General features: G+C 31.9%; 1 protein-coding gene across 1 annotated transcript; it reads left to right on the forward strand.

The window, feature by feature from the left end:
* Positions 1 to 3,627: 3,627 nt before the first annotated feature.
* Positions 3,628 to 7,272, forward strand: LOC108721896 (mitochondrial genome maintenance exonuclease 1). Its single transcript, XM_018446691.1, has 5 exons — positions 3,628 to 3,711; positions 3,984 to 4,870; positions 4,954 to 5,161; positions 6,311 to 6,443; positions 6,661 to 7,272. Exons 2-5 carry the CDS (start codon positions 4,072 to 4,074, stop codon positions 6,826 to 6,828), a joined length of 1,308 nt encoding a protein of 435 aa, XP_018302193.1. The 5' UTR covers positions 3,628 to 3,711; positions 3,984 to 4,071; the 3' UTR covers positions 6,829 to 7,272.
* The last annotated feature ends 2,299 nt before the right edge of the window (positions 7,273 to 9,571 follow it).

Here is a 9,571-nt window from a genome sequence, read left to right on the forward strand (position 1 = left end):
ACACCCCCTTTTATACCGGTGGAGTCTTTTCTCACAGCATTGCATCTCGCCGAGACGAATTACACGTTATCGCACGTCTATACGCGATACCTCGCTCACCCACACACATACGCACGTAAATAGAGATGTAGGAGCAGTTATAGCAGTGCAATAATACCGCCGGCAAGAAGGTAGAGGTACGCGTAGCTAATACGCCTTTCTAAAATGATTTTTCTAGCGAACTCGTCACGAAAATTCTTTGTTAGACTACGCGATCGACTTGCGTCGGTGGGAATTAAAAATCGATCTATCAATCTCCGAAGGAGACACCGTTATTCTCGATGAAACGTTTGGATTAACGATATAAGAACAATGTGGAATTATCAGATTTCTTGTAGAACTTCTTTCGTTGGATGAAACTAGAAGGGTTGAGAATTACAAATAAGATAGTATCGATGGGAAGATTTAATTATTGATAAGTCACTTCCATTTTCTTTTAATTTGTAGAACTGGATTCTTTCAGCAAAAACAAAATAGGAACTTTCGCGCAACAATTTTTTTACCACATGAAAGATATACAATACGTAATCTTGTCATTTTTAAAATTGAGATCTCGTAAATCCGTAGACTTTCAAAGTGATTATTTCACTTTGAAGGTAAAGCCAAGATACTTTATCTGGTCAAATCCTGTTATTTCATCTACATTATGGATAGGATTATAATTCGAAAGGATAATGGGTTACTCAACCTAGAATTAGTTAACTTGAACTTAAGCCAAACTCGATACAATTAATCCCCATGAATGTGAAAGATATCGCGTAACATATATCGCTGATATAACTATTGCTTTAGCGTATTTATATATTATATACGTAAATGTAATTTTTCGGTTTTAAACGTTTCAATATATGTAATAATATACGGCCCATTAGCATTAATTTTGATCCATTAATATGACACAGCGTGCTTTTTCTGCACATCTTAAATTTCATATACATGACGAAACTTTCACTGTCGCACGGCTCTGCGACGATGGTTTTCGGTTGCAGTATTACGTAAAAACATGAAGACATTTTTTCCGTCCAGTTCACCTCTTGCTCTGCAGTCCCTTTCTGTAGCAACCTATCATATGTCCCGTGATTAACGAAACAGTAAGTAGAGAAAGAGCACAAATGAGAAGTAAATAAATAAAGAAATCTAACATAAAATTTAGAATCGACCTTGTTTTTTCAGATTCTGAAAAAATATTTGTCGATAAAAATAATATGAATAATATATATATATATATATTTTAATATATATTATTTGCTTTTTTAATTCATGGTATAATTAAAATATAAGTATGACAAAAATTCCTTTTTACAACTAAATGGTGAAAAAAGAATTAATTGCTAAATAAACGGCGCCATATATCACTGTCCGCTGCAAGCGTTATCTTCCTGTTACTTCGACGCCACTCGGGATAATCGCCGTTTTACAAATGGTCTGCCATGAACTCAATTCGACAGCAGGCCGTTATTAAATTAACAGAAAAATCCTCGTTAATCATGGGAAAGAGGGCAGGAGGTACACCCTCGAGCCTTCGAAAGGGCCATGAGTCCGGTTTTACGTCAGTGCAACGATAGGCTCAGCGGTATCGGGGCACGTCAAACAATAAAGCACGTCATAGCATCGTTAATTTTCTGCGGGGGAAAGGGAGAAAGTTTTATCACATCAAAGGTCGCACGCGAACAATTGTTGCGTAAACCAAGCACAACATGAGGGGCAGGGGGTTGCACTGGCGTATTCTATTTGACCAATGCTGGCCAGACAAGAAGTCGCTACCGATCGCACTTGTACATACATGGTACCGAATGTAAGCGTTATATTTCTTTGTTTTCGCGTTGTACTACTCCGTTTTATTTTTTTTAGATTATATGCTTCTAGACTTACAATGTCTGATTAACCTTTGGGAAAATTTACTTTTAATGAAGTTAAAGTTTTTAAAAGTAATTAAGAGTTTAAAAAATATTGAGATAACTTAAAGTGTGTAAAAAGTTAAACTAAAATAACCCAAAATTTTTAAAGTTTTTCAAGAATGATTTTAATATAATCGGCACAACACGTTAGTTTCTTTTAGTTGTTCTTAAGTAAGTTTTAAAGTTAGTACTTTAAAGAAAAGTTTAAAATGTTCAAATTTATCTTTATTTCTTAGGTTTTCTCTGTAGTAAATTTTAAGTATTTTTTTTAAGTTTTCTGAAGTAAATTTTCCCAAAGGAATTAATTTCGTCATTTAAATAACAAAACATTATATTTTATAAATGTATTTCTTAAAACAAGTATCATAAGAATTTTTAAATGCTACATAAAGAGAATATTTTTACTACAAAAATTATGGATACTTTCGATCCTTATATGATGACGTGATAAATAAAAAAAAAATGATATTATATTTTCTGTAAAAATGCAAAATGTTTGTAACCTTTTTTATCTATGAATTTTGTGATCGATTTACAGAATTTTTTTACAGTTAATGATTTCTTGAAGATTGCATATATCACGAATTGCATGAAAAGGATATACAACAATTTTTCTTTAGAGATTACGAACGTCAGAACCGGATATCAATAAAGAACAGCATAAAACTTCTTTTAAAAATACACAACTCGAGGTAATAAAATAAAACGTACGATTAAACGGCTATTTCAAATTCAACTTTGCGGATTCTTGTTGTGAAATACGCTCGTAATTCTGATCGCGCGAATACCGATAATGCGAAAACATGTCGGCGATGCGATGGCTGATAGTATATCAATGCATCGTATTACTATCCGCAACGAAGTAATGTAAAATTATTGAATTGTCGGACATAAAAACAGCCTCAATGATCAGATTGTACAAAGCATGGAATTTTTCATTTAGCAAAATTGATCAAATGATTTGCTCATATAGTAACAAGCGTAATACTGACGCAATATTCTGGTAATTATCAATAACATATATTTGCAATGCATATACACATTGCAGATATATGTTTGCATACGTTATATACATTTGTATTGCAGCGCATTAATAATTATAATTACTGATTCTAAAATTATATGGGAAAATTATACTGTGATTAATTGCATTTAATTATTACTAAATTAATATTATAATTAAAATTATTATTAGCTATTAAACATATTTTTATAATTATAATTATATTATAATAATTGTTTGGGAATTATAATTATTAAATTGGGAACAAATTAAAATTCACACTTGGTTGTACCTAACACGCTGGTTGTACGTTTCATATTTAATACTAGTGCAAAACGTTAGGCAAGTATTGTATATTTACGAATATCTTATCTTGGAATCTCACGTTCATTATAATTTTAATATATAATTACGACTGATTACTAGACAGATATTATTAGTCAGTCTGAATTTATACCAAATGTTGATAACGAAATGCTGTAGAAAGGTTGTACACAATTTATTTGTAGATGGCGGTAAAATGCTTTTGATTTTGGATTGAGTTTATCGTGTATACATAACCTCTTCAACTGTTTTGAACAATTATGAAGTACTCTATCTATTTTATATGATTGAACAGTCAAATAAAAAGTAATTCTGCCGGTTTTTTGATAATTTTGTAGTTTGAGATATATCGTCTTTTATTTTTATAACTAGTTAAGTTTTTTTTATAAATAAATCGCTCGTTTCATGAAGTACACAATCAGCTAAGGATAAGAGGCTGTTTTTTCAGTAAGTATTATTTAAAAAATTTCTTATATTTGATTATAATCGAGACATATAACTGTATATTTATGTAAAATATTTTGATAAAAAATTGAATTTTTTTTACATTAATATCTTTATACGAAATTTAACATATTATATAACGTATACGTAATTTCTTATTCGTTAGACATCAGTGTCCTTTAATATTTAAAAAAAAAACATTAGATATAACCGTATTTTAAAGAAAAACAGAATATTATCGATTACTTACAATATATTTAATTATTTATTACCAGAGCTACTGAGAAGTTTCATGTGTAAAATAGGAAAGAAGGAGAGAGTACATAACTATATATTTTATTCCACAAAATATTTCATACAATTATGTTGGTTACTTCCCAATATATTTTACATATATCTTCCAATATACAAAATATGTACCAACCAGTCATTAAAAGGCATTTCTCAAAGATTAATAAAATTATAAAATTGAGGAAAGAATGCAAGTTGCTATTTGGTCCACTAGTTGAGACAAAACCCCAAAAGAAAAAAAGGCTAAAATTAGAAAAGAAAGGAAAGATACTCTGTGCAAAATCGAATATGGCTAATACAGAATTGTTTTGGCTTACGAAAAATACTCACAATAAATTCATGAAAATTATTACACAGTCACGAAAGGAACAATTAAATGATAAAGATCAGAGTTCTGTAGAAAAATTTAGCAAGATGGAAGTTGATAACTCAACTGACCAAACTACAGAAAGACTTTTACATTCTGAATCTAGTCAAGTTGCTAAAAAAACAGAACTTGAGTTTACTAATACAACATCTAATTTGTCAACAAAAAATAGTGATAATGAAGTTGAATTGTCTAATTCAAATGTATCTAATAATGAAAACACAGCCACAAAATGTGTATCTTTTAATTTTGAAAGATTGCCTAACATTATTATAAAGAATTTGCTATCTTTTTCAATCATGGGTAGCAAACAAGATTTTCCTACACAATCAACAGAAATATTATCTATATCTGGCAAAGGTGATCTGAAAACATTAAAATTTCCTAGCGTAACTAAGATTCTTACTCAAACCATGTCACCAGAGTCAAAGCTGGCTCTAGAGAAATGGAAAGAAAGAATGATAAAAAAGCTTGGGCAGGAAGGCTTTGAAATGCATCAGAAAGGTATTTGATATATAAGTTGTTTCATGAGAAAGAGAAACTTTAATAAATAAACCTCAATAAATAAATCTATTTGATCCTGATAGCATTGTTAGAGGATGGAACATCTTTGCATTCTTGCATAGCACAAAGTCTACTTGGAAAAGAGTATGAGATTCCTTCGAGAATCGAACCAGTTTTTAAGAGCGTCCAATGCGTTTTGGAAGATGTGCATCACGTAAAAGCGATCGAAACACATGTGGCTCACACGAAATTGCATTACAAAGGCGTAGTTGACTGTATAGCCTCTTATAGGTAAAACAGAAGCTTTGCTTTGCCATCACTAGGAAACTCTATTTCTAACCAAAGTAGACAAGAGGTCACTACCAGGTTTCTAATTTTTATTTTACAATTTTATATTTATTTTATAACTTTCACAGTAGAATGCTATGTTCATCGAAGTAATGGCCAATAAACTGATTTAACTTACTACTCTGTATTTTATAGTTTGAGTAAATGAAGTACGATAACTCTAGACTAACTGTGTATTTTTTCAACTTATTTAATTTTCAACTTTATTACTAAACATAAAGATTATATTTTTATGAAAGATTGAAATTGTCTTTCTTAAAAGACTAATGTAATTATCAGAAAGATAGAATTTTAAATCAAGATGCTTTCTCAAATACTTTTTATTTATTCAAAGAAAAATGCTGAGCAAGTGCTTGTACCTCTTGTACATAATAAATTTTTTCATAAATATCTACAATGTATTTTCCGATACTTATCGGATCGCCTTGGTACATTTTTAACTTGTTTTCTAGAGATATTTTGAATATACGGTATTTATAAGGTAATTTTTATAATAAAGATTATGGTATAACTTTAACGTAAAGTTTTTGTTTGAAATAATATCCTGAATACAATATTATTAAATTTTCTCAGATATAGTCTGTGTCTATAAATTATTTATTGTTCTTACATCCAAAAATTATTCAGGTTTCATTAATTGATCTAATTTCTCCGTTGATATATTCGCTGAAATAGGGTTTCCTTAAATTAATTTTACATATACTTTGTACAACATGTACACTCCAGGCCAAAAGTTTGGATACACTGCTCTGAGTAGCATTAAAATGTGCTTAAACGGAATTTTTCGCTTGTAGTATTTTCTTTTATACTTACATTCATTATCCCATTAGGTATTTAAAAAATGCACATATGCTTGGGTCTTCTACAACTTCTAATAAAATATTTTTCTATAACAATTTATCACGTTTTTGTTAAATGTTTCCAAACTTTTAACCTGGAGTGTACATACAAGATGATTTTAAATTATATCAACTTTTATTTCTTAAAATATTCTTTTATGATTATTTTCTTAAAGTATTCTTTGAATGATAAAATTTTAAATCATATTGTACACGTTCGAGATGGTCTTACATGTAGACACTAAACCCGCAGGAACGAAAATTATGTAATCGATTGGAAGAAATCAGACAGACAGAAAATGAACTTGAAGCAAACGTACGACGCTCCTATACAACTCGCCGCGTACATTGGAGCTATCAATGCTTCTAATCTGTATCCTTTTGTGGTAAATGTCTCACCAAAAATATCACATTTAAAAGAGATATATATAAAAGTTCATTTATTTCATTATAGAAATTAATTCGTTCTCTTACTATCATTTTATTTATCATAATCTGTTTGTTAAATGTCTCGCGTAATAAAAACAGCTGCTGTTAATAAACTTTCTAATTATATAATTGAAAAGACGACAACTACTTTTCTAAAATGACCGTATTCTTCAGATAAAACGGGGATTACTCGTGATTGCTTACACGTGCGGCACACCAGCAACGGTGTACGAAGTGTCCGACAACACGCTGCAACTATACTGGACAGCATGGTTGCGCCGCCTGCAAAAGTACCATGTCGAGACGACGAACAGTGATGACAACGAGAACATACGCCAATAAAGCATTAATGTACAGTGTCGCATATATTCATTAAAACTTCTTCACACAAAGCCAATTAAATCCTTATCCGTCAGCCACAGGTAACTCCCGACAGGAGTCGGCGGGAGAAGTTTTTAATTCCATCCTTTGCGCGTTAGAAGTTGCAATAATCTATAGTCTTCGGGGAGTAGTTGGGAAAGCCCTTTCTGAGTCCGTAGGAAACCAGAGGACGCAGGATACAGCAAGAGAGGGAAACCGCGCCGATACGCCGACTTATTAAGCCCTGCGGTGGGCTCGGCATTTATGATTTATTACAAACCTATGCGCATTTTCCGCAACTCTTGGCGTAACGGTTATTAAGAAAATACGCGACATATTTATAATTTGTGAAATACATTTACGCCGTTATTAAAAGCATTGCTACTTATGAAAGCTGTATTTTTCTGAAGTTAATAAATTCTCAGAACTGGCAAAGATTAATGTTCCCTGATTGAGTTTTCCGAGAAGACGATAATATTGTTTTTATAAGTTCGCAGATTCGAAAGTAAACATATTAATTTTGATGCTATTGTTATATCGCTCTTATCAAGTTAACGAAGCGTTCCATTTTTAACCTGAACTTTAATTGCATTAATTTTGATATTCAATATTGAGTTGTTTGTAGAAAATTTATTTCTCTTCTAAACAGACATTTGGTTTCACAATTCTGCTTTGTAGGTGAAGAATATTGTAATACTAAAAACATAATGGGCGTGCCAGAAAAACGCGGTCACTATCTCGGTCGTCGAGTTAACATACAGCAATTATAACTTTTGCTACAGAGGAGGCCTGAAGGGGGTGCTACGTTACGCGGGTTCCCTGTTACCGGGCCCTATAAACATTGCGACCAACCCTTCGTGCACCCTTGGGGGATCGTAAACTAATGGTGAAGCGGTGTAGCAGAATTATATCGTTCGTTGTTTCCGCATACCTGGATCACATGCAGACAGAGAATATATCGCATTAGGATATCAGATATTACGAACCGCATCCCTTACATCCAATAGTCTATACTATACACGGTAGTATCAATTCACAATAACATTATCAGATACATTATCGTCATCGCATACGGTGCATTATCTTAGATTTTCACATTTTCGTTTCATTATTTTTTTGTGTTATATTTCTTGTTTGCAAAATCACATAATGTGAGACATTCGCCACTTATTGTATTTATTTTTTATACTATAAATTTGAATTTTTAAATCTCTTACAGATTCATTTTAGGTTTTAAATAAATAAGGAAACAGAATTAAAAGATATAGCAATATCAATATTCTTTGCTTTTGATATATTGTCAATATAACGAGTATACAAGAAGAAAATCACATGATGTTAATATTATAAATTCTTTCTTATCATATGTCACGTTATACAATAAGCTATAAGTTTAAAATGAAAAAGATTGTTTAAGATACAATTATGATGACAAAAGAAATGGAAATTTTAACAAATCCTTAAAAAATTGTATTGTATAAAAAATTCTAGCTATGCTACTGGAATGTCAACTCGTTATTTCACTCTTTTCTTGATTTTTTCTCTTCTAGAATGTTTATTTCCTGTTATCTTTTATTCCGCTAACAATACTTTCATATGCTTTCTCATAATATTCAGCTTTTAAAGCTTTTGCAAGCCGAGCGATGTTTTATGTCAAAGAATTCTTTCATTAAAGTGCAAAGCAGCTACACAAAACAGTTACTGATCTTTTTGTTTTTCAAGAAGCAGATATCATTATAAAACAAATGCAATATGTTGAAATATCAATAAATAAAAAAAATAATAGCAGTATATCGCTAAGTCTGCTTGTGCTCGATAATTAATTAGATTCTTTAAAAAAGTAAATTCAGTAGATTTATATCAGTTAATATTTAAAAAATCATTTTGAGCGAGTTTTAGATATTGTTAAAAAGATTCAACGATCACACACACACACACACACACACACACACAATCGTAAGATAATCGCAGAATCATACTGCAGTAAAACTGACAACGTTGACTCAGAGCAAACACTGCGGTTATGACGCATTTCTTTCATTTCCCTACCGAGGATTCCAGATCAAGAAAAGCAAGGATCTACTGTGCCGCAATCCGTTTTACGTAATGTAACGCTAACATTGCAAAGTGATATTTAGTGCAGGCTGCGGATTTACCCGTCGAGAATTCTTGTTGGTTTGCACGCACGTCCCTCGGTATCCTGCTGACATCTTGAGCAAAGACAACCATATTTCCGGATTAGACATTTAGCGAGCACCCATAGCCTCAGATGAATCTAAATCTCCGGCTAATCCCCGCTAATACTCCCGTAACAGAGGCATATTTTCATTGGCCGGCCCACCCTCTTTGAACGCGAAGAGTTATGAAAACGATAACTTTAACTCGCCGGACCCTCACTTCCTCTCGCTTTTGCCCCTCTTTACTCCTCGGACGCGCGAGACCGGAGAAAACCTGAGAAAATGTGCCGCTGGAACTATTGAGCTCGCAATTTATCGAAGACCTCCAAGTAGGATGCCCTCAAAGCGATTTCTTATATTGCTCGTCTTTAATGCAGCGACGAATAGCAGCAGATTTTTATTAAGTCCACTCTAATATCCGATAAACCCTAGTAATTTCTCATTCTTCTACAAATATTGTGCGAAAGCTTTCAATAACGCTTAATTATATTTTCTATCCTGAGATACGTTTTATACTGCAGAATAATTGCAAATACTAAATACGATAT

Source organism: Mycetomoellerius zeteki, unplaced genomic scaffold, assembly GCF_001594055.1.
Source record: "Mycetomoellerius zeteki isolate Tzet28-1 unplaced genomic scaffold, Tzet1.0 scaffold188, whole genome shotgun sequence".
In the NCBI taxonomy this organism is placed as follows: Eukaryota; Metazoa; Arthropoda; class Insecta; order Hymenoptera; family Formicidae; genus Mycetomoellerius; species Mycetomoellerius zeteki.

What these genes read in the sequence shown, in the direction of transcription:
- LOC108721896 (XM_018446691.1), top strand. Translation starts at nt 4,072, where the DNA reads ATGTTGGTTACTTCCCAATATATTTTACATATATCTTCCAATATACAA. An exon ending in CTTTGAAATGCATCAGAAAG is followed by an intron (nt 4,871 to 4,953) that starts GTATTTGATATA and finishes TGATCCTGATAG; the next exon opens with CATTGTTAGAGGATGGAACA. An exon ending in GACTGTATAGCCTCTTATAG is followed by an intron (nt 5,162 to 6,310) that starts GTAAAACAGAAG and finishes CTAAACCCGCAG; the next exon opens with GAACGAAAATTATGTAATCG.